This window comes from Chiloscyllium punctatum, chromosome 1 (genome assembly GCF_047496795.1).
Source record: "Chiloscyllium punctatum isolate Juve2018m chromosome 1, sChiPun1.3, whole genome shotgun sequence".
Taxonomy (NCBI): Eukaryota; Metazoa; Chordata; class Chondrichthyes; order Orectolobiformes; family Hemiscylliidae; genus Chiloscyllium; species Chiloscyllium punctatum.
Window position 1 is genome coordinate 114,682,287 of NC_092739.1, and position 24,322 is coordinate 114,706,608.

Genomic DNA, 24,322 nt, shown 5'->3' on the forward strand with positions numbered 1-24,322 from the left:
CTAAACATTTAACGGTCAATATTTGAAATGAAATTCCAACTGAAATTTAACTAAGTTGAAATTTGATCCTGGGGTTAACTGCTGGACTATCTGATAATTTGAGGTTCAATGGATAAGCAAATTCAGTCATAGATGGCAATTTTAAATTATAACCATGTATAAACTGGACAGTACTACAGAACATACTATTTTTATTTTCCATGATGTCACGAGAGGTACAGTTATTCCTTTCAGTTAAATTGGTGTCCAGAATGACTTATGCTGGAGGAGTGCATGTTTACTCTCACCCCTAAACTCCACAGGTTGTAACATAAAATGAAAATACCTTCCCCAGATACGAAGGTAACTAATCAATATCTTATTGGCTATGTGTGGTACTAAACTAGCAGCTATGAATCAGATTTTTTGTGAAATCTATAATTATATTTATTGTTGGAGCAAAATTGTTGAAAGAAGATGCAATAATTGTTACAGTCAGTAAAAAAAGTATAAATGCATATCCAACTAAATATGCCTAAGAGATGCACGCACTTCAAGAAAATGGTAAAAAGGATTTCTTTGCAAAGGTTAGTTTTTTTTTGAAAAAAAACGATGGGTTATTCTTGAAGGCAAAAGGATAGAGTGCAAGCTATTATGGAGTCTGTATTCTGATGTTCTGGCATGAACAATGTAAATCAAAATCATGCATGTTGTCTCTCAAGCTTTGTACACATAGTTCAATTAACAAATACAATTGAGATGTTTTGCAATGGTGATTGAACGAAAAAGAAATAAGTCTAACCTGAACTCAAAACGGAGGTTTTCTATTCAGAAATAGAATCGATCAGCTCGACAGCTTGTTCATAGCAAAATTTCCTCCAACTCAACTTCTTCCTAACATGCATTCCTCCAGCTAACTCAGCTGGTTCTTAGCAGGTTTTCTTTTAACCGAACCAGATAAAGTGAGACATCTCCAAGCCAATCACTGTTTAAAAACAACCCGAACGTAGTCTACAGCAATGTAAGCAGTTAACACCAGTCATGTGATTACAGCTAATCTTAACTGGGGGAGGAAAAAGATTTCCAGAACTTTAAAGTACTTCTTTGCGAAATACATTAATGCTCAGATAAGTTTCCTGTTCCCCTTCTGAGCTGTAGTTATATTACAGATCAATCTTTCAGAAGATTCAAGTTGATGTGGAAACATGCATTTTTAAAATTTTCATGTTATACCTTGAATCTATGGATAGTGATGGTGTAGTGCTAAAATCTTTTCCATCATGTAGCTGACCAGAAATCTACCACTTGCTACCTGCCATTCCCATATGTCAAAAAGGTTTGCAAATTGAAATTTAATGTTACACACAAACCTTCCTTGTCTGTCAGGTCTTAAAATGAAACTTGAACCTAGAGTTTCTGTTGCAGAGGCAGGATTGCTACGTACTGCACTACAAGAGCTTCATCCAAGCAACATTAAACATAAAGTGACTTCATTAACACCTCCATTCTTGGGAAGAAATAAAATGTTTTACATACACCTTGTTAAATGTGGACAAAATTAAATTACTAAAGATGAAAAATATACACATGATCATTCTTATTTGCAGTTTGCACATAATCTATACAAATGTCTCTGCTGCCTTCTTTGCTACTTAGACAATTAGATTAAGGTTACGTTCTTGAAAAAGCATTAGCAATTACATTGCTTTTTCCTTGCATTGCGAACAACCTTTAAAAGATAAAATAGCAAAAGGAAGTGATGGCCTCCTAGTATTATCACTCGATTATTACTCCAGAGACTCTGGTAATGTTCTAGGGACCCAGGTTTGAATCCCACCATAGCAAATGGTGGAATTTGAATTCATTTTTTAAAAAAAAATATGGAATTAAGAGTCTCAGGATGACCATGAAACTGTTGTTGATTGTCAGGGAAAAAAAATATTGAGTTCACTAATGTTCTTGGGAAGGAAACTGCCATTCTTACCTGGTCTGGCCTATATGTGACCTCGATCCAAAGTAATGTGTTTGACTGGCCTCTGGGAAATTGGGGGTGGGTTTTGCTAGTAGTTCCTATATCCTGTGTATGACTTTTAAAAAATAAAAAACTCCAGCAAAATAGTCTGGTATTTTGGTTTTACATTTTTTTGACAAAGACTAAGAGGTTAAGATCATGTTTCCATGGCAGAGAATTCCACAGGACCACAATTCTGTGGGTGAAGAAATTTTCCCTCATCTCAGTCCTAAATAGCTTATCCCTTATCCTTAAGCTGTGATCCCTGGGTCACTGAGAACATCCTTCCTGTGTTTACAATGTGTAGTCCTGTTAGAATTTTATCGGTTTCTATGAAACCACATCTCATTCTTCTAAGCTCTAGCGAATGTAGTCCTAAGTGATCCAGTCACTCTTCATATGCTAGCCCTGTCATCCCAGGAATCAGTCTGGTAAATTTTCCTTGCACTCACTCCAGAATATTCTTCCTCAGATAAAGAGTCTAAAATTGTACACAATACCCCAGGCCCTATGCAACTGCAGGAAGACATCCCTCCTCCTGTACTCAAAACCTTTCACTTTGAAAGCCAATATACTCTTTGCCACCTTCTCTATTGCTACAACAGCATGTTTACTTTCAGTGACTGCAGTACAAGCACATCTAGGTCTTGTTACACATCCCCCTTCAACAATCTATTGCCATTCAAATTAGAAACACAGAATGCTGGAGAAACTCAGCAGGTCTGGTATCATCTGTAGATAAGGGGCCCAAGATGGTTCACAGTATTCCAGCTGTGGGTTTGGCTGTTGCTTTGAATAGTTTTAGCAATTTTTCCACTTCATTCCCTTTGAAATAAAGGTCAACGTTTCAATTACCTTCCCTCTAACCTGCTGAACTTGCCACTTGTCTGCCAAGCCTGGCTATTGTGTAGATCTTGTTGCTTCAGTACCTGAGGAGTCATGAATGGTGTTGAACATTGTGCTGTTTTCAGCAAACATTCCCACTTCTGATCTAATGAAGGAAGGAAAGTTATTGGTGAAGCAGCTGAAAATGGTTGAGCTAAGGACACTATCCTGCAATCTCCACTACCTTCCTACGTACCAGGTATGACTCCAACCAACAAGAGTTTTCCCGATTTCCACTATGTCTACTTTACCAGGGTTCCTTGATGCCACAGTCAATCAGAAAGAAGTCTGCATTTCAAAGTCAGTCACTTTCACTTCACCTCTGGAATTCAGCTCTTTTGTTCATGTTTGAATCAAAGTTGAAATGAGATCAGGAGCTAAGTGGCTCTGGCAGGATTCAAACTGAGCATCAGTGAGCAGGTTATTGCTAAGTAAGTGCTGCCTGATAGCACTATTAATGACACATTTCATCAATTTACTGATATTAAAGACTAGACACAGAATATACTTATGGGTGATAATTGGCCAGGTTGGAGTTGTCCTAGTTTTTGTGCATAGGAGATACCTGGGTAATTTTCCACATTTTTGAGTAGATGCCAGTGTTATAGCTGTACTGGAACAGCTTGGCTAGAGCGTAGCATATTTTGAGCTCTCGTTTTCAGTTCTATTGCCAAAATGTTGTTAGAGTCCGTAGTTTTGCAGCATCCGATGCCTACAAGTGAGTGAATTGAATTGACGGGAAACTGACATTTGTGTTGCTGGGGACTGCTTGGAGAAATCTGAAATGGATCCACTCAACATTTCAAGATAAAGATTATTGCACATGCTTCAGCCTTGTCTTTTGCAGTGATGTGCCAGATTCTCCCATTATTGAAGATGGGAGTATTTGTGGAGCTGCCATCTCCAATGAGTTGTTTAATAATCCACCACCATTCATAACCGAATATGGCAGGACTTAAAGAAAATAAGAACCAGGAGCAGGAGTAGGCAATTCAGCCCCTAGAGCCTGTTCTGCCATTTAAATACAATCAGGCCTGATCTCATTTTGATCTCAAATCCACTCTCCTGCCCACTTTCCATAACCCTTCAACCCATTGCTAGTTAAAAATCTGTCTATCTTCTCCTTGAATTTATTCAAATCCTGGAATCCAACCTACTCTAGAGCAGTGAATTCCACAGATTCATGACCTTTTGGCAGGAGAAATTTCTCCTCCTCTTTGTTTTAATTCTGCTACCCCTTATCCTAAAAGTATGCCTTCTCCTTCTAGATTGTCCTACAGGAGGAAACATCCTTTCTACATCTACTTTGTCAATTCTTTTGCAACTTATACACCTCAATTAGATCTCCTTTTTTACAGACTACAAAACTTAGATCTGAACCATTGGTTGTGTTACTAAACTCTGCCGAACACTTGCAGTTTGTACTGTTTGACAAGTAATCCTATTTTGTAGTTTCAAGAGGTTGACACCTCATTTTTAGGTGTGTCTGGTACTACTCCTGGCATGCCCTTCTGCACTCTTCATTGAACTAAGATTGATCCTCTAGCTTGACAGTAATAGGATGGAATGGTCAGTTAGGTGCAGACAGATGCCAACAAACTGGGTTCAATTCCCACACCACCTGAGCTTACCATGAAGGACTCTCTCTCTCCTGGCCCCAGGCGTGGTGACCCTCAAGTTAAACCACCACTAGTAGTCTCTCTCTCTCTTTAATGAGAGAATGGTCCTGAAGGACTATAGAGATTTTACGTCTTTTAAAGAGATGATTTTCTCTGAATAGAATGCAGTATGAGTTTTTTTGTGTGTGCTAAATTGCTCATAAAACATGTTATTTTTGTAATTTCGGGTAATTTGTAATTAGTTGCCTCCTAATAGTAATCTTAAGTGCATGTTTATTTTAGTTTTTATCACAATAAACGTAGCGAACTTGAAATCTTGTTTTGTGAATCCTTTAGTTGGTCACTGGGAATTCAATAGTTTTAAAACAATCCTTCTCCGGTTGTAACAGGATACAGTTGAGGTATTATTTAAAATAAGAGTGCCAGGTTAGAGGATGCAGTCACTTTGTTTAATCGGAACTGTTTCAATTATTAGAAATCACACCAGTTCATCTATTATTGAATTCTATTTTTTTCCCTCACAACTAACTCAACCAAGCGCTAGAGGGCCCATATCAAACGAAGCTGTTTAACAATTCAGTCTGTACTTAAGTTACAGCATTCGGTCCAATTTATCTGCTTTGGGAAAACAAATCGTTACAAAATTATCTACTAGCGTTGAAGCAAGAACTAATAACAAGGTGGTGAGTAATATTTTGTGAAGGGAAAGTCACGGAGGGGGGATCTCAAAACTTGTTTTAATTGTTTACGATATTTATTATCTACCCAGGGTAAACGTTGTATTCAACGCGAAAAAAAGTGCAATTACAGCAATTGTAACTTAATGCTTATCCCCACCCTTCCTTCAGATAGTACCGTTAGAAAGACGTGTGAAACCAGAAGAGGGGAAGCCACAATGAAGAGTGTCATTATGGTGTTGTACATTTTCTACTTGTTTCAGATAGAGAGGTTTGAAGGTAAGGTTAATTTCCCTGTTTATATTTGATTAAATGCAGGATGCAGCATTTAACTAGATTTTAAAAAAGCCCTCTAATGCAGAACCAGGACGGAAAACATTACTGGCTCTAATGAAATACCAGTGGTGAAAGATGAATTGTGGTGTCATTGGCCAACTTGGGGAACAAAACATAAAATTGTGTTTTACCCAGTGTATTAACTGTTGGCTACAGAACTGCTTAAACTGGCATCAGGATAAATGTTGCTTGTTTTGTGCATAGAATCCTGACAGTGTGGAAGCAGACCATTCAGCCCATCAACTCCACACTGACCCTTCGAACAGCATCCCACCTCTCCACCCCTGCATTTCCCATGGCTAATCCAACTAGCCAGCACATCCCCGGGCATTATCGGCAATTTAGCATGGCCAATCCACCTAACCTACACATCTTTGCACTATGAGAGGAAACTGGAGAACTTGGAGGAAACCCACACAGGCACAGGGAGAATGCGCAAACCCATAAAGGTCCCTGGTGCTGTGAGGCAGCAATGCTTACCATTGAGCCACTGTGCCGCTCTGTCCAAATTTATTTAATTAAACAAATTCTGTTTTTCTATTTCTGTAACCCTTTAAAAAAAGTTTTATCAGTTAGTACATATATATTATTTCTCCCTAGTCTTCCTTTCAAATATATGATTTCACATTTCTCTGCATTAAATTTCAGTTGCCATGTCAGTAGTCTGTGCCTTCCTAAAGTTTCTTTTTCTCATTGTTTCTCATGTTCCTAGTTTTGGTATCATCATACTCTCTATACCCAAGTTCCTGTCATTAATATATTTCAAAAGTAGCAGATGTCCTTGAAGCTAATCCCTGATTACTTCCCTTCAGTCGAGAAAAAGTTTTCATCTTCTTATGACTCCATGTACAGTCTGTTCTGCTATAACACGTGTGTCTTTAATGCAATTGAAGAATTTAGACCATTATTTGTAGAACATGAACTTTCCTTACCTGTATTGGCTATAATGTGATTCTGGCCCCATTAGTTTAAAATGGCATAACTACTGCACAATTTTCTTATAATTTAAGATTGCACAAGAATGGGACTATTGCATTATATCAGAACCAAATGTATTCTGTCTCTGACTAAATTTCATATCCATGTTGCATCTGCTGCTTTTGAATGTCATTGACTTTCATTTTGATAACAAATATATTACATAAAACTTTATCAAATACTTTTTGAACATCATGTACACAGCATCTGCTGCACTACCTTCATCCATCCTCTTTGTTATCTTCGAAGACACAAGTTGGGTGAGGCCCATTAGTTCCTTGAAGAGTCTAAGGATTGTGACAGTGCAGAGTCCCTGTTGTAGCTTGCCTGAATGGTCATTGTGTGCCCATTACATATAAGGTACCCCATGGTAGGCTACTGCAAAAATTATGGAGGTATGGCATTGAGGGTGCATTAGAGGTTTGGATTAGGAATTGGCTGGCTGGAAGGAGATAGAGGGTAGTAGTGGATGGTAAAGGTTCATCTTGGAGTGCAGTTACTAGTGGTGTTCCACAAGGATCTGTTTTGGGACCATTGCTGTTTGTCATTTTTATAAATGACCTGGAGGAGGGGCTTGAAGGCTGGGTGAGCAAGTTTGCGGATGATACGAAAGTCGGTGGAGTGGTGGACAGCGAAGAAGGATGTGGCAGATTACAGCGGGATATAGATAAGTTGCAGAGCTGGGCAGTAAGGTGGCAAATGGAGTTCAATGTAGCTAAGTGTGAAGTCATTCACTTTGGTAGGAGTAATAAGAAGATGGATTACTGGGCTAATGGTAGGCTACTTGGTAGTGTGGATGAGCAGAGGGATCTTGGTGTCCATGTACACAGATCTCTGAAAGTTGCCACCCAGGTAAATAGTGCTGTGAAGAAGGCATATGGCGTACTGGGCTTTATTGGTAGAGGAATTGAGTTCCGGAGTCCTGAGGTCATGTTGCAGTTGTATAAGACTCTGGTGCGGCCTTATCTAGAGTATTGTGTACAGTTTTGGTCGCCATACTATAGGAAGGATGTGGAGGCACTGGAACAGGTGCAGAGGAGGTTTACCAGGATGTTGCCTGGCATGGTAGGAAGATCGTATGAGGAAAGGCTGAGGCACTTGGGGCTGTTCTCATTGGAGAAAAGAAGGTTTAGGGGAGATTTGATAGAGGTGTACAAGATGATTAGGGGTTTAGATAGGGTTGACAGTGAGAACCTTTTTCCGCGTATGGAGCCAGCTGTTACTAGGGGACACAGCTTTAAATTAAGGGGAGGTTGGTATAGGACAGATGTTAGGGGTAGATTCTTTACTCAGCGGGTTGTGAGTTCATGGAATGCCCTGCCAATAGTAGTGGTGGACTCTCCCTCTTTATGGTCATTCAAGCGGACATTGGATAGGCATATGGAGGTTATTGGGCTAGTGTAGGTTAGGTCGGCTTCGGTCAGCGCAACATCGAGGGCCGAAGGGGCTGTACTGCGCTGTATTTTTCTATGTTCTATGTTCTATTTGTACTACAAAAACTTATACCAAGTGTGGAAAAAGCTAACAATTGAGAAGATTATGATAGATGGAATTGGTGAAACAGAAAATTTGGAAGAATGTGACTGATAAATTTGATGGAGTATTAGGATTATATATATATGAATAGTTGAGCTAAATGGAACTGGGGAGCAATAATGAAAATTAGAGTAGGTAATATTATAAAGGTTTGGTTGTGTAAATATTTATTTAAGAGGAAGAGAAAGGTCTTTGTTGTAGTTGAGGAAGAAAATGGTTGAAGATGTAGAACGCATACTGTTCTACAGTACTGGGGAACAAGAGAATTAGAACTCAGTAACAGTGCCATCTTCTTCCAGGTAATATTGGGCAGAAAATTATGGCTGGGTGTCAAACTACTTGCTCTACTTCCCCCCCCCCCAAAAAAAAAAGAATGGTTAGTGGCCAACTGGTTAGAAGCCCACCCCACAGCTATTATTCACCACAGATGGGCAAAATAAGCTCCAAGTGGGACATTCCCTCTCTCTCTGGAATGGAATCCCATCCCTGAGAGCTGTTGACAACCAAATCTGGCACCCAGAACAGCAGCAGCAAGAGCTAGAGCTCTCTACTGGGTGCTGTTGAAATTGCTTACAGCCCCATGCAGGAGGACCAATTAATCCTGGATCCAGGTAGGTCTGAGCTTTGGGCTGAGGAACATTTGGAAAATAAGGGAGAAGGGTCAAGAGGCGGTTGGAGTGAGGGTTTGAAAGAATCTGTGGGTCTGAAGGAAGCATGTTTCCTACCTTCTTAAGAGTGTGCCCCAATGGACAAATTCCCTCCAATTGTAGGACTGCCCCCTACACCTAGTTTATACACTTTATAAAGAATTATGAATCTCATTTCTATCTGACTGCCCAGGGCAACCATGTTATGATGTGGGCATTATAATGTTGGGGTCAATTGATCTTTTAAAAATCTCATTTGATCGTTAATAATTTATTTACATAGATGGTTAGCCTCCAATTTTTTAGCATCTATACTCTGTTATGAGGGGCAGCTTGGGAGTATGTGGCAAGATGGTAAGCTAATCACTTCACTGTACTACATGTCTTGTCCCACCCAGGGCTGGGGCATGTAATATCCAGAGTGACGAATTTCAAAGTGTCTTCCTCACACTGCACTTGGAACTCTGTTGGTCTGTTGTCAATGTCCTTCAGTTCTGCTGAGTATGGAGAATGATCAAAACGTAACATGGGCTCTCAGATAGGCAACAGGAGAAATCTTTGGATTTATTTAAGAACAAAGTAAATGGTGCTTTGGGAGAACGTAGAGATTCTCTGGTTGGATGAACTCACTGAATGGGCTTTTCTTACTCAGTATTTCATGATCTGGAGCTCAATATTTAGCAGAGTGCATCAAGATCGCTATTTCCCCTCCAGTACGAGAAAACATTTTGCTGGGCATGCAGAATTCTTCCCAAACATTCTGCTTACATCTGTTGCAATATTTTGCTGTCCATCAACAGCACAGTATTGCTGCTTTGTGATGATGTTTTAAACAATTGTGCTGAAGCCTTTCTGTCCAGGTTGGGTAGTTTTGATGCCCCAGGTTCAACCTTTTCTTGCCCAAATTTTGTCTCAATATACGTATAATTCATAAAAACGCCCAGAAGTCAAATAATTTCTTCAGAATTCAAACATTGAAACTATGATTCTACTCTAATCCCTCAATTCCAAAAGTCAAGAAAACAATTATATTTATATTCCTCACCTAAAACTTTGAGTTTACATTCTTGTCCTTGGGTTTTATCAATGTTCATAAGTTAAAATTAATTAGTTAAGCAAAATAATACTTTGGTTAAATTTTTATAAACCTGTGGACTTATAAATTTGTTCTTCTGAGGATAAGTATTTTAATGACAACAGAACAAGCAATTTTAGACCAAAGATGATTTATTTATTTAAGCACTGAAAAAAGCACAAAATTTGAAACACCATTCTTCATCAAATCCATTCCTTCAGATTTAGATACTTCATAATATTACAAAAAGAAAGTGAATAAATATGAATGCATATTTTTACTACATGTATATTTAATACTTTAAAAATTTCTCCTTGATATATAATGTTATTTATGTTTTACATCTTACTTTGCTATTAAATATTCTAGGCTTCAACATCAAAAATATGCATCTGGACAAATGTATCCGTGCAAACAATGAGAAGAATAGAATATCTCTCACTGACTGCAACCCAGATTCTGAGCAGCAGCAATGGAGATGGGATTCTCACCTAAACTCCATAGTCAGTCTTAAAACTGAGCAGTGTCTGACTGTTCACAAAGCTAACAAATTTGGAACAGTGAAACTGGAACCATGTGCCAGTGGTCAACTTCAGGCGTGGATATGTAGCAAACGGGGTCATTTAACTCTTGAAGGTTTCAGCTTGCATCTCAGCATAAAGCATGGGACGAACAAAGTTCACATCTCACATGAAAAAGGCAAATTAAGCAAGTGGCGAACTTTAAAAGATCAAATCATCTGTAAAGAGGCTAATAACCATATTTGGCAACATGAAGGTACTTCAAAAATTTTGGTTTTGCATCTGTTTTTGGTGTTAACTAAGGTTTAGGTATTAGCAGTAATATAGAAAACCATCCCTTCACTTCTATTGCATGTGGAAATTAAATATTTGATTTTCAGCAAACTGAGGAACTGCAACTTAACTACCACACATTATGGTCTACTTTCTCCACAGATGCTTCCAGACCTGCTGAATATTTCTAGTATTTTATACTTTTAATTTCAGATTTCGAGCATCTACCTTATTTTGCTTCAGAATTATGACATTTTGGTTTTCTTACCTTACATATAATACTCATACTCAATTACACATTAAAAGAATTTTAACCAAGTATAAAAACAGTTTCTTTTACGCTTTGTGGAGCAAATGTGTTACCAATTTTAACATCATTTGGAAAATTTCTGGGGAATATTTATTATTAACAAAATATTTATAAATTGAATATTCCTTGACAAAAGGGACTACAGTTCAGCTAAGACACATGTTAGTGTCACTGAGTCATACCGCACAGAAACAGACCCTTCGACTCAACTCACCCATGCAAATCAGGTTTTCTAAACTAATCTAGTCCCGTTTGCGTGCATGAGGCCCATATCTCTCTAAACCTTTCCAATTCATGTACCTGTCTAAATGTCTTTTCATTGTTTGTAATTGTTCTCACCTCTACCACTTCCTCTGGCAGCTCATTCCATATAAGTATCACTCTCTGGGTGAAAAGTTGCCCCTCAGGTCACTTTTAAATCTTTTGCCTCTCACCTTAAACCTATGCTGTCTAGTTTGGACTGGATTCAGTTCCACAAGTTGATGTTGTTCAGTAAATGCAACATCAAATCAGACACAGAACAAGAACAAAACAGAGGGAAAGAAAGACTGAATTATAAGAGATGAGGAAAAGACAGAAAGGTGAAGCTTTACTTTTCACATTTTAAAATTTTTTATGGTTTATTCTAGTAACTGAAACTTGAAAGAATGAAATTAATGGTTGACTGGCAGTGCCATAAAGTTTTATAGCAATAAATAAGTGCATTATTAACGTTTTAACATTGCTAAAAAAATGTTTAGATTTGAAATGACAACATAAAACTTTCTGTGTTGAGTTTATTTTGTGCCCAGTAAGCTATTAGTGGAACTTCAGGCTGTTCAGTAGTCAGGCAACCAGCAAAATGTCATTTTCACAAAGTTGGTGGCAGAATTGTGCAACCCAGACAGAATGTTTTTTGGAAATTTGAGTTTTACTATCCATTTGCCTATCGCCTGAAGTTGTATTAATTAAGCATATGTATATATCAATGGTTTGGATGTGAATGCAAAGGGCATGATTAAGATGTTTTGAGGCAATTTTGAGAAAGCTATAGATTATAAAAAGGCATCAAGTGGGTGTTCATATCAGCCAAGTTGTGGAGTTCAGTCCAGGAAAGTGAGAATGTTCAGGGATGTGTGGTAATATAACCAGATGAGCAATCCTGATGCAGATCAATATTTTGGTATATGGTTTCGAATCCTACCATGGTACACGGTGAAATCTGAATTCATCTGAGAAACCTCATGATGGCCATGTAATTACTGTCAATTATAAAAATGTCCTTTAGGGAAGAAAGTGTGCCACCTTTACCGAGTATGGTCTACATGTGACTCCAGACCACAGCAATTGACTCTTAACTCCCAGATGGGCAATAAAATACTGGCCTAACCAATAATGCCCACATCTTGTGAATGAATACAAAAGTTGCATTTTGGTAAGGTTAAGAAGGCAAAGGAATTCACAAGTAAATGGTAGAATATTGATGAGTTTAAATGAATGTTCACAGATCCCTAAAGCAAGCTGGACAAGTAGAAAAGATTGTTATGATGATTTACAGGATACTTCCTTTTATAAGCTGAAGCACAGAATTTAAGAGCACGGGGTTGTTCTAGCATTGTATATACAGTAACACAAGTTAGGCTGGTGCTGGAGTACTGCTCGCAGTTGTGCAGGAAAAATGTGATTGCTTCAAAGAGGGTACAGAGATTTATTTCTGATGAAGGGCTTTTGCCCGAAACGTTGAACTTACTGTCCTCAGATGTTGCCTGAACTGCTGTGCATTTCCAGCACCACTAATCCAGAATCTGGTTTCCAGCATCTGCAGTCATTGTTTTTACCTACAGAGAACATTGACAAAGATGTTGCATGGACTGAAAATGTTAGTTAGGTTGAAAGATTGGTCAGCCTGGTGTTTTCAAGAGAGGATTAGATGCTTATTTGAATAGAAACAATGTGCATGGCATGGGAAAAGGGCAGGACAAAGTCTTAATGTTTATTTGGAGAGCTGTGCAGACATGATGGCTTGATTGGTCACCTTTTGCACAATAATAATTCTGTAATACTGGGAAAAGGAGTTTGAGAGGGGCTTTAATTAAAATGTCTAGAATTATGAGGGGTTTAGAAAGAGTGGAGGGAGGGCTAGTAGTCCAATGGGTTGCAGGTCTGACTCTCAGTTAAAAGCTTTGAGTTTGAATCACATTCAGGACCTGATTCTCTTGGTTGAGGGATCCATAATCATAGATTTAGGGTGAGAGAATTAGGGAAGATTTTGAGGGGAAATTCTCTTCAGGCAGAGAGTGAAGGGGATCTAATATTTACTGTTTAAAGGATATCAGATGCAGAAATCCTGACAACATTTGATAGGTCGGACCTGTACTTGAAGTGCCATAAGCTAAAAGGCTATTGAGCAAGACCAAAAAGGTGGGATTAGGCTGGATATCCATTTGTCACCTGGTGCAGATATGGTGGGCTGAATGGCATCCTTTCATGTAAATTTCTAATTTTTTGAAACTGAAAGAAAAGGGGAAGTACTGTTTGGCTCACCATTATTTTAGGAGAAAGATTTGATTGGTTTTTGATGAATAGCAGATTCCTAGTTTAGTCAGAGGTAAGTTTCTCATGGCATTATTGACAAAATCTTGCCTTTTCTGTGCATGTTGAGATCATTTCACAGTTTTGATTTGTTACTGGTGCAGTACAACCTTGATGAAAAGCAAGTGTGCTGTGATTATCTCAAACTTGATTTTTGCTTGGTGGTGACTAAAGCCTCTGTTGCTTTATTAGACTCACTCTTTGTGCTTTCTCCATAGCAACAGCAGAATAGAACATTCTGTCGAAGCATTCCACCAGTGAATATTCTCTGCTGATTAAAAGTGAAATTTCATTAACCCTATGAGGGCTGCATTAGCTCTTTCTGAATGAAAGGCCATTTTATCATTGACTCTTTACAAATAACTTGTACTTGAAAACAGTGAACCACAGATTAAATTGTAGATGCCAAAATGAAAAGGAAGGAAAGCTTCAGCAGTGTTATGCCAAAGAAAGTTAATGTTTAAAATGCATAACACATAGTTTAAGCTCTTACAAGTTAAAGGAATATAATGAGCTTTCATTTCCTCTGGTTATAATATTATAGAATTTTGAATATCATATTAATATTAGGCCAGGCTAGCTATTCTACTTTAATACCATTATTCCATCAAATTTTCACTGTTTTAAATATTGATTGGCATTGTCATACTCATTAAATTAGTTTTGTTCTGAAATGTAGCTGTACTTTTTCCCAGTCTTGTATACCTCCCGAGACAGTTCAGTTTTATTTCACATTCTGTTTCCAGGAGACTCCAGCCTACAATCAACTATTCGCAACAAATAACTGTTTACGGATTACCACTGAAAAATACATTTCATGCCAAGAACTTGGATGGTGTGAAATTGGACAACTTACTAAAACTGTTGGCAAAAGTATACAATGAGTTCAAGCTTCTGGGACACCTCGGGAGGAATAGAGAAAAAAAAAACAATGTTTGAACTAAAGGGGAAAATGCTGAGTATCTTTCTCTAACATCTGTTGTATTTATTTCAGAAGCATCTTTGGACTGGAAGATGGTGAGGTACAAGTAGTCAAAGAAAGTGACACTTAGGATCTTTTCATGTTTTATTTTATTTGCTGACAATATCTCTGGCTAGGGCAGCATTTATTGCCTAATCCTAATTGCACAGAGGACAGTTAAGAGTCAACCATATTGCTGTAGGTCAGAAGTCACATGCAGGCCAGACCAAGTAAAGATAAAAGATTTCTTTCTCTAAAGGCATTAGAAAACTAAATGGTTAACGTGGTCACCACTTGACTAGCTCTTTAATTCAGATTGTTTAATATTGATTCAAATTCACCACCTGCCGTGGTAAAATTAGAATCCATGTTCTCAAAACCTTAGCCTGGGATTCTAGATTACCACTTCAGTGGCATCACTACAATGCCAATGCCTCCACAATAATGTGTCAATGTTAACAAAAAGTAAAATGAAGTCACCATAGTCCTAGAGGGCAAAGGCTCATTAGAGAGAAGTAACCGGTGGTGAGTTTAATCTGAGGATGACCACATCTTGGCTGAGGGGTGAGGGTTCTCATGGTTATCTCAGCCAGTACAGGACTTAAACTTGAACTGTTAGCGTCACTCTGCAAACCAGATGAACAGCCAATTGTGAATACTGACCATGAGAAAAGACCATGTGTACTTCTCCTTCCTTGGTTATTTATGGATTTATTGCCCATGCATCGACTATCCCTTCCCAATTTCCTGTGATTGACCAAAAAAGGGACCAATTCAGAAATGTTGATTTGAAGATTCCTCTGTGACTTTATAGGTAGGTAGGTAGATAAGCTCCAGCAGATTCCTACATTCATTGCATGTAAACTTGTTGCAATTTACATAAATATCAGCTAAGTCTGAGGTTGAAATCTCAGCAAAGGGGCTAGGGCGTTAGGGAATTTGGTTTGGTTGACTTTCATGCTAATCGAGGTAAATGATATCAGTGTCAAAAATGAATATATTTTCTGATGAAGGGCCATTGGTCTGACTGTCTTTCTCTCCACAGATGCTTCCTGACCTGCTCCAGCATTTTCTGGTTTTACTTTAAATTTCCAGCATCAATAGTGTTTTGCTGTTGTAGCATTTGTATAAGTTTGACCCAGTGTCACCGTAAGCCAATTTGGAGTTTAGTCTGCACTGGCTAAAAAGCAAATCTTCTATTTGACCCTATCATTATGCCTTAATTCAACCTGTGTATTTTTTCCAGGTCTGGGTACATTAGGCAGATTCTTGTTAGGGTCTGAGTGACATGGGCTATAGTGACATGTGGCAGAGTTGAATGAGAAGTCTGGGTGGGGCCCATCCTGACATTGGGAACAACTCACTTTATTCTTTATGCTTTGTTCAAGGGGTGTGGCAAATTTCTTGCAGTTTGCCAATTAAGAGACATTATTCCTTGCTAACGGCACAACTCACTCTGTTTGATATTTATTTTACCAAAGCTGAATGTTGAAAAAAACCCAACATGGAAACCTAGTAGATTTAGCTCCTCACTTGTTACCAATGATCTCCATGTTGCCTATGGCCAAACTGCAGCCTGGGGCATGATACATAGACACCAGCCTTGCACACCCTTTGTCCATGGACATTAACACTCAGTATCTGCCATCCCTTCAACTCCACAAGCATCCTTCCTCTCCAATACACTGGCAGTCCACTCGGGAAGTGCAGACTTGCAGAGCAGGGAGTACTAGCAACTGGCATTGAAATGCTGCAACTACATTTCAGGGGTGGGGAATTATGGCTGTCCACAGTTGAGAGAACCTTGGTTACAAGGGGCTGCTGTGTATAACCACACCTGGCATGTTCACCTTGTATGCCACGGCTGGGTGGGAAGAATAGGCAGGTGCGGGTGCATGGAGAGGGGTTGGGTAGGGACTTTGTGAGGTGCAAAGCATATCGTGTTTACAGTATGGACTACCAGAGGGGGATGTTTAGAGCTTTTTGAATTGTTAAGGTGGAGGCTGGAAGATATTGACTGAGAAATGCTCACTGTCACTTTCCATTAGGCTGGGAATCAAAAGTGCGCAAAGGGGAATAAAGTGGCTGCACCCTTGCTTGGAGGGGGTGGGATAAATAATTTGACCTTGAAGCTGCAGCACCCACCCATGATAGAGTTTTGAAGGGAAAGAACACTGTTCAGAGACCCATTAACTGGACATGACAGAGACCTGGGGCATCCCTATTGCTTGGCCATCCTAATGCATTGCCCTCCACTTCTCTGTGTGCTGGACCTCACTGTCTCTGAGACTGCTGGACACCTCATTGACAGCAACACTTTTGTGCACAGAGGATATGAAACAATGGGGCCAAAAGTGTCAGGATGCCATATATATGCACTGTTCATCTTGCTTTTCTATGATGCAGCAGTCTCTCAGCACAGACCTCCATCCATGGCACCTCATCTGTGGCTATGAGTGATGCCTGATGGTGCAATAATATGATTTGGTCCGACACTGAGAGACTAATAACCAAATGTATCATTAAAGCACAAAGAAATTATACAAAAATTTACAAGCCATTGCCACTCATGCCAGTGAGTGAGGTCAATAAGTTTTCAAAGAACAAGAATCATAGAATCCCAACAGTGTGGAAACAGGTCCTTTAGCCCAACAAGTCCACACCAACCCTCCAAAGAGTAACTCACCCAGACCCATTCCCCTACCCTATTACTCTACATTTACCGCTGACTAATGCACTCAACCTACACATCCCTAAGCACTTTGGGCAATTTAGCATGGCCGTTTCACCTAACCTGCACATCTTTGGATTGTGGGAGGAAACTAGAACATCTGGAGGAAACCCACACAGATAGGGGAGAATGCACAAACTCCACAGAGACAGTTGCCCGGTGCTGGAATTGAACCTGGGTCCCTGGCCCTGGGAGCTCTTATTCCTGATGAAGGGCTTTTGCCCGAAACATTGATTCTCCTGCTCCTCGGATGCTGCCCGACCTGCTGTGCTTTTCCAGCACCGCAGTCTCGACTCTAAACTCCAGCATCTGCAGTCCTCACTTTTGCTGCTGTGAGGCAGTAGTGCTAGCCACCGAGCCACCCTACCTCTTCTTCCTCTTATGCAGTCAGACACTACTGTAGCTTCTGGGAAATGAGAGTTATTGAATACCATATACTGTTCCTCCTTGTGTATGTGGATCATGTCCCTGATTGCTGACACTTCAAGGTCATCTTCTGCCTGGGGCCGAGCAGGTCCCTCCCTGGTCTCCAGCAGTCTTCCGAGTGCCAGCCGCCCAGAGAGTTTTTTCCTCAACCAGCTGCAGTGCTGTTCCAATGAGGTGCTCATGAGATTGTGCTTCCACACTTTCTAAGCCTAACATTCCCACTGAGATGTCAGCATCTGAGTGGGCTATGGTGCTGGAGGCAGCATTACTGAGTCTTTATTTGAGACCCTTAGTACTTTCTTAGGACTTCCATCCTCAATGATCTAGGACATGGCTTCTGGGGGAGCATGGTATTTCTCCACAGAGGTCATGGAGGTGCTGGTGTACCTGTAAGAAGAATGAGTGAGAAGGCATCACAGCCAGTGGTTATAAGTGATGTGCAATGGATGGAACTGACAGACGGGTTAGTGTGAGAGATGCAGTGGGATGAAGAGAAGTATTTACTTAGTTGGCAGGAGATGAGTCTCTTGGCTTCCCCACAGAATCTCAAGGATTCTGTCCCCATAGAAGGTGAGGAGCCAAATGTTAATACCCAATTAACCCTTACAGCCTTACTCTACCCTGTTGTGGGCTGTCTTTTCCTGAATGAGAGAAATGGAGGGATTACATGAGATTACAGTTGGTCAGAGCTGATAATGCCGGAGCAACTGGTGGAATGGTGGTGAGTTATTCTGAAGGATGAGGAGATCATGCAGATGGAGTGGTGGGTTAGTGATTTCGGAAGTTGGTCAGGAGTGAGAGAAGGTGCTGTGGGCAATAGAGTGGCAGAGCATGTGACTTAGTGGGAGGTGGGTGCAGTAACAGAGATAGAAAGAGTGTGAGGTAGCTGAAAGAAGAATGTGGTACTTACCCTGGCACAGTGGAAAAGGCCATCAACCTTCTTTTAAAAATGCTGGCCATTGTTCTGCACCTGGAGACCACATATGGCCAGTGTCTGTGTTTATGCCTGGTGTACAGCATTGGAGGAGGTCTCTTGGAGCATGTAGTGAGCTAAAGTACCCAGGTATCCAGTATGAAAGAAAGCTCCATATTAATGAAGTGAGAAATGCATTTAATATGGTCATTAACAAGCAATAATCCCCCTTAATGGGCAACTGTCTGCTGCCGAGTGAAAATCTCACTTTGACACCAGAACATAGTTAAAAGATACAGTGGGTTGTTCCCAACATCAAGATAGGCATGGCTAGCCTTTTGTGCAATTTTGTCACAATTCTCACCACAAACCTCATTGTTTAGCATCCCCTGCACTTTGCTTTTACATAATTTCTGCATTCTGTTTTATAGCCAGCTTTTATAGCTGTTTGACCCTGGACTTACATGTTCTGTTACAATTATTACATTACCTTCATCTATTCTTTTGTACTTTTTCAAATATTTAAGTATTGAATTTAATATAACCAAACCTTTCCCTTTTGAATTTTGTCCTGCCTTTTTGTTATAAGCTCAGTTTCTACATGCACTACAGAAATTCACCAAGGCTCCTTGAACAGACATTCCCCAAACCACAACCACTACTATTTAGAAGGACAAGGGCAGCAGATACACGGGAATACCACCACCTATAAGTTCCCCTCCAAGCTATTCAACATTCATGCCATGGAAATATATCACTGTTCCTTCAATGTCGCTAGATCAAAGTTCTGAAACTCCCTCCTTAACAGTATCATGCATATATCTACACTAAATGGGCTGGAGCAGTTCAGCAAGGCAGCTCACTATCACCTTCTCAGGGACAATGAGGAATGGGCAATAAATGATGGCATAGCCAGTGATGCCCATATTCCATGAATGAATAGTTTTTAACAATTACATTTTGAGTAGGAATAACATTCACTAATTGGTTTACAATTCACTGGACTTGCTAGAAACATATCAATGCATGAACATAAGAGTTAGGAGCAAGAATGGGTCATTTGGCTCCACAAGCTTGCTCTGCCATCCTATATAATCATTCCCTGATCTGATTGTGGCCTCAACCCACAATCCACTATACCTTTTTGATCCCTTCCAACTAAGAACCTTAAAAATATTCATTGATCTGTCCTCTGCTGCTCTTTGGGAAATAGCATTCCACAGACTTATGAACCTCTGAGAAAAACATTTCTCTTCATTTCCATTTTAAGTGAGAAACCCTTTATTTTCAAACTGAGTTCCCCAGATCTTGTCTCTCCCACAAGGTGGGGGGCATCCTTTCAGCATCTATCCTGTTGAATTCCCTCAGGGTCTTATTTGTTTTGATAAGTTTCTTGTTCAATTCCCCTATTTATACAAATGAATCATGGTAGTTGTCCATCAATCTTCTGGTACTATTCCCTTTTTAAATAACTTTTTGTGTTTCTTGTTATTCCTTCTGGTAATATATTCCTCTATTAGTGGGTTTGGAGTTGGAGAAGCATGTCAATTCCAGGTGATGACCTTCCCAAAAGTCCTGTCTTGAGTACAATTTTCTGGCCTAATTAAGGGCCACTTGTCCCCAGATTTATCCAGGAGATTCATACCAAGCTAGTAAGCCATCCATCTAACTTAATTTTTGCTTCCTGTGTTTTGCTTTTTCATAGATCATTGTTGATAGAATTTGATATTTACTATCTTCATTTCAGGTCATCACATTGAGGTTACAGAAACTCAGACAGAAAATATTGAAAAATCAACGTACATTCCTATGATTAATAATGTCTCTGATGCTTCCTACCCGACTTTTGAAAATATCACGCATCTGAAGGAAAATGATAAAACTGTGAGGTTCAAATTGAGTGATGGTAAGACAGAATAATTTTCTTTCAGAGAATATGGACTTTCAAGAAATGTAATTAATATTTAGATTGACCGGAATCAGTCAAAAATCTGTTGGGACCCAGATTACAGAATTAATAGGCTTTAACTAAAATAAAAGCAAAGTTCTGTGAATGCTGGAAAAGTTCCAAAAGGAGACATTTTGAACTCAAAATTTTAACTGTTTCTTTCTCCACAATTGCTGTCAGAACTGCTGGTCCTGCACTTTGTGTTTTTATTTCAGATCTCCAGCATTTGCATCGATTCCTTGTTACAGGTTCAAGCTTTGTAGCAATGTTATAGCTGCTCCTCTATTAAGGTTAAATTTGTGCGATGGCATGCCTATTGGCGTTGAACTACAGAACTCCATGCAGTTCAAAACTCATGTCCCATCTCTGTTTATTTTGTTTCCTGATTTTGGACCACAGAACATTGTGAATAAATTATTAGTATGCAAGATACACTTGTACCAAAACCATCAGAATATTGTTTAACACTTGCTTCCTATTGACTAAGATGTGTGTACCTCCATCATTAGGACTTCAGCATTTGGTCTCTGGTCTCTCATCTTCCTACATGTACATTAGTGTTAAACAGGTAATACGGAGCATGAATAAAACACTTTTCCCTTCAAATTAGTTCAGTTTGGCACCTATTGATTGTAAACTCTCCACAGAGATTTTTTTCTCTCTGCGCTTGCTAATCATTTGATGTTATTTTCAGTAACTCAGTAAATAGAGTGCTCCTAAGATTATGTAGATATTACTAATACAATGTATCTTTGTCATTTCAGATACAACTTGGAAGGTTACAATGCTTATTCTGGGTGCTATAATGTTGATGCTGGGACTAATTATACTGCCACTGAATGTCCTTTATCATAAGTAAGTGTAAAAATATTAATTGTGAATGTTGTTACTGAAAAAACATCCATTACAATTTTGCATAAATTGTTAGTTTGAATTAGGGACAAATAGCAGATATTTGCGAGTAGTTTGTTTTCCATTTAAATGTGTCTGAATTAACAATAGTCCTGCATCTCAGAAGAAGGTGATGCCATCTAACCCTAACTATTGTTGTTGAACCTCAGTATCAAGAAACGTAACGGGAAATTTAAGCTTATCCTCTGACATAGATATGCCTTGAAACAAAAATGTTGGCTATAAAGTTGAGAGCCTAAATTTATAAATAATGCATCTACGCACAACAAAAAAAGTGAAAATTGTTGACAATGAAGGCAATTAAGACAACTCTTAATTATGTATTATAGATTGTTACCTACTAAATGAAATAAAAACAGAAAATGATGGAAATCCTCCTCAGGCCTGATCTATGCAGGGAGAGTTAATCAATGGGGAGAGAAACAGAGTTAATATTTCTGGACAATAGCCATTTATGAAAGTCATAAAGTCATAGAATCTTACAGCATGGAAACAGACCCTTCAGTCCAACTTGTCCATGCCAATCAAGTTTCCCAAACTAAACTAGTGCCATTAACCTGCATTTGGCCCATATCCCTCTAAACCTTTCCTATTCTTGTACTCATCTTTTAAATGTTGTAATTATACCTGCAACCACCACTTCTTCTGGCAGCTCATTCTACGCATGCACCGCCCTCTGTGTGAAACAGTTGGCCCATTGCTCCCTTTTAGATGTTTCTCCTCTCACCTTAAAAAAAAGCCCTCTCGTTTTGAACTCCCCAACCTAGGAAAAGACCTTCACTTAATCACCTTATCTGTGCCTGTCATGATTTTATAAACCTCTATAAGGGTCACCCCTCAACATCCTATGTTTCAAAGTAAAATTTCCCAGACTGTCCAGTCACTCCCTCTGGCTTAAATCCTCCAGTCTTAGTAACAATCTTGTAAATCTTTTCTGCATACTTTCCAATTTAATAATATCCTCCCTGTAGGGCAACCAGAACTGTACACAGTACTGTAAAAGTGGCCTTACCAACATCCTGTGCAACTGAAACATGACATCCCAACTCCAGTACTCAGTGGTCTGAGCAATGAAGACAAATGCCTTCTTTACCACCCTATCTATTTGTGATGGTTCTGCTAAAAGGCAATGATCTGAAGCATTGATGTTTTCCTTCTGAGCAGCTGCTGCCAGAGCTGCTTAGTGAATGCTTGCAGCATTTTCGTTTTTCTTTAGGATTTTCAGCATCTACAATATTTTGTTATTTATAATCTTCCAAATGAAATAATATTAGCATCGTTGTGATTGTGTTCTCATGTTCTAAACCAGGGAGGTGGAGAAATTCTCACATAGGCACCCACCTCGACATCACAAATAGTACTTTACAACTCATTACATAATGCAGATGTCTATTTTTAGCTGATGAAGAAATGCTATGACTGGATACGACAGTTGTTGAGAGGTGTTACTTACTAGGTTGCAATGCAACCATGCATTTAAGTCTGAATGTTTCATGCATATCATGTTTGCGTGGCAACACAATTTCTCCTGATGCTCCATATCTCCAGTTAATTCAGCCACCGTTAAGTGGAGAACAGTATATCCATGGTCTAGTTACTGTGGGCAATTTTACAAGGCAAATCGTCTTGATCTATTTCAGTGGTGGGCATAGTTTGAAACATGAGGGTTACAACTTTTTTCAGCTCACCCAACAAAAGGTCCTGTCTTTGGAATGGAACATTGCAAATTAGTATTAATATTTACACTCAAAGGCAAGATTTAACTGTGAACTTCTATTCCTCAGGAAATTACAGTGAAACAGATTTAAAAGTATAATTTGTTCAGTGTCCTGGCCAATTATTATCCCTCAAGCAACATTACTAAAGCAGCTTCGGTCACTTCTCTTACTGCTATTTCTGGGATTTTGCTATTGGCATAATTATGTGCTGTGTTTTCCAGTACATTGACTACATTTAAAAAAAAATGTTTTTCAAACTTATTTTTGCTTACATGTGAGTTTTTAGTACTGAACAACACAGACAAGAAAATGACCTTGAGCATTTTAACTTCAGTTTTGAAGATATGGTAGGTGTGGCTTTTGCATGAGGGAGGTAATGGCATAACACTGTACTTGAATTTTAACACCTTTTGACTTTGTATTTCTGGTGGGGTGCCTCACCCCAAGAGTGGACAAATTATACTGCATTGTGCATTTGACTTTCTGTTCATATGTGCACTAAAACTGACAGAAGAATTGTGCATATAGGAACTTCTGATTTAGATATTGACCATTTCAGTTGGGAGTGCATGTCAAGATACAGGTTGTGCTCCACATGAATTTTCTGTTTAACCTTGGATAAAAAATTTACAAGAATGCACAGTCAAATTTTTCATGTACCCCTCACCCCATTGTACGATTTACCCAGGGAGCACAGATTTATAAATTTACTGGAAATTTCCACCTTCTAGCACTAACACTTGTAGAGCCTTCCAAATCTGAAAGCTTATTCTAATGCTACAGGATAGATTTCAGCACGTAATGCATTTAGCATAAAGGACCAATTCATTTCTGTTCTAATCACCCTAACTGACGCTTGGAAACCTTCCAATGGCACAAAATAAAGTTCTGAACTTCACAAGCAGAATAGAATAAATGGAGAGTGCAAAGAAGTGGCTCAATCACAGACTGCCAAGCTCTGTGGGAGAACATGTGACTCTGTGTAGGGACTTTTCCACATCCTGTATTTACTCATTTAGAATGTATATTCTCCTTGCATACTCTATACTGACCCAAAAGAAAGTGTTCTGTCCTACTGTGATGGTAACAAACAAAATCAAGAATGGTTGATGTTAATAAATAACATAATTAATACACTAACTCAAAATGAAATTGAAAGAGTTTTAAGAATCTGAAAATAAAGGGTTGCCCTGGATCATATCATCCTTTCACCTCTAATTCCTATGTAGTTGAAAAAAATCATTTCAGATTTACTTTTTTGGTACTTTAAATTATTTTTAAAATTATAGAATTAT

The 24,322-nt window shown here is 39.0% G+C and overlaps 1 protein-coding gene across 3 annotated transcripts in view; it reads left to right on the forward strand.

Moving 5' to 3' along the window:
- Positions 1 to 4,982: 4,982 nt before the first annotated feature.
- The window catches only part of LOC140478961 (uncharacterized), a 54,899-nt gene continuing 35,559 nt past the window's right edge, over positions 4,983 to 24,322 (forward strand). For 2 of the 3 annotated variants that reach the window (XM_072572679.1, XM_072572663.1), the window contains exons 1-5: positions 4,986 to 5,177; positions 5,343 to 5,450; positions 10,113 to 10,520; positions 20,197 to 20,355; positions 21,162 to 21,252. In XM_072572679.1, coding sequence (XP_072428780.1) covers positions 5,390 to 5,450; positions 10,113 to 10,520; positions 20,197 to 20,355; positions 21,162 to 21,252 — 719 coding nt within the window. In that variant the 5' untranslated portion in view covers positions 4,986 to 5,177; positions 5,343 to 5,389. Of the gene's footprint in view, positions 5,178 to 5,342; positions 5,451 to 10,112; positions 10,521 to 20,196; positions 20,356 to 21,161; positions 21,253 to 24,322 lie in introns of all 3 variants that reach the window. The other variant, XM_072572672.1, reaches the window with a different exon arrangement.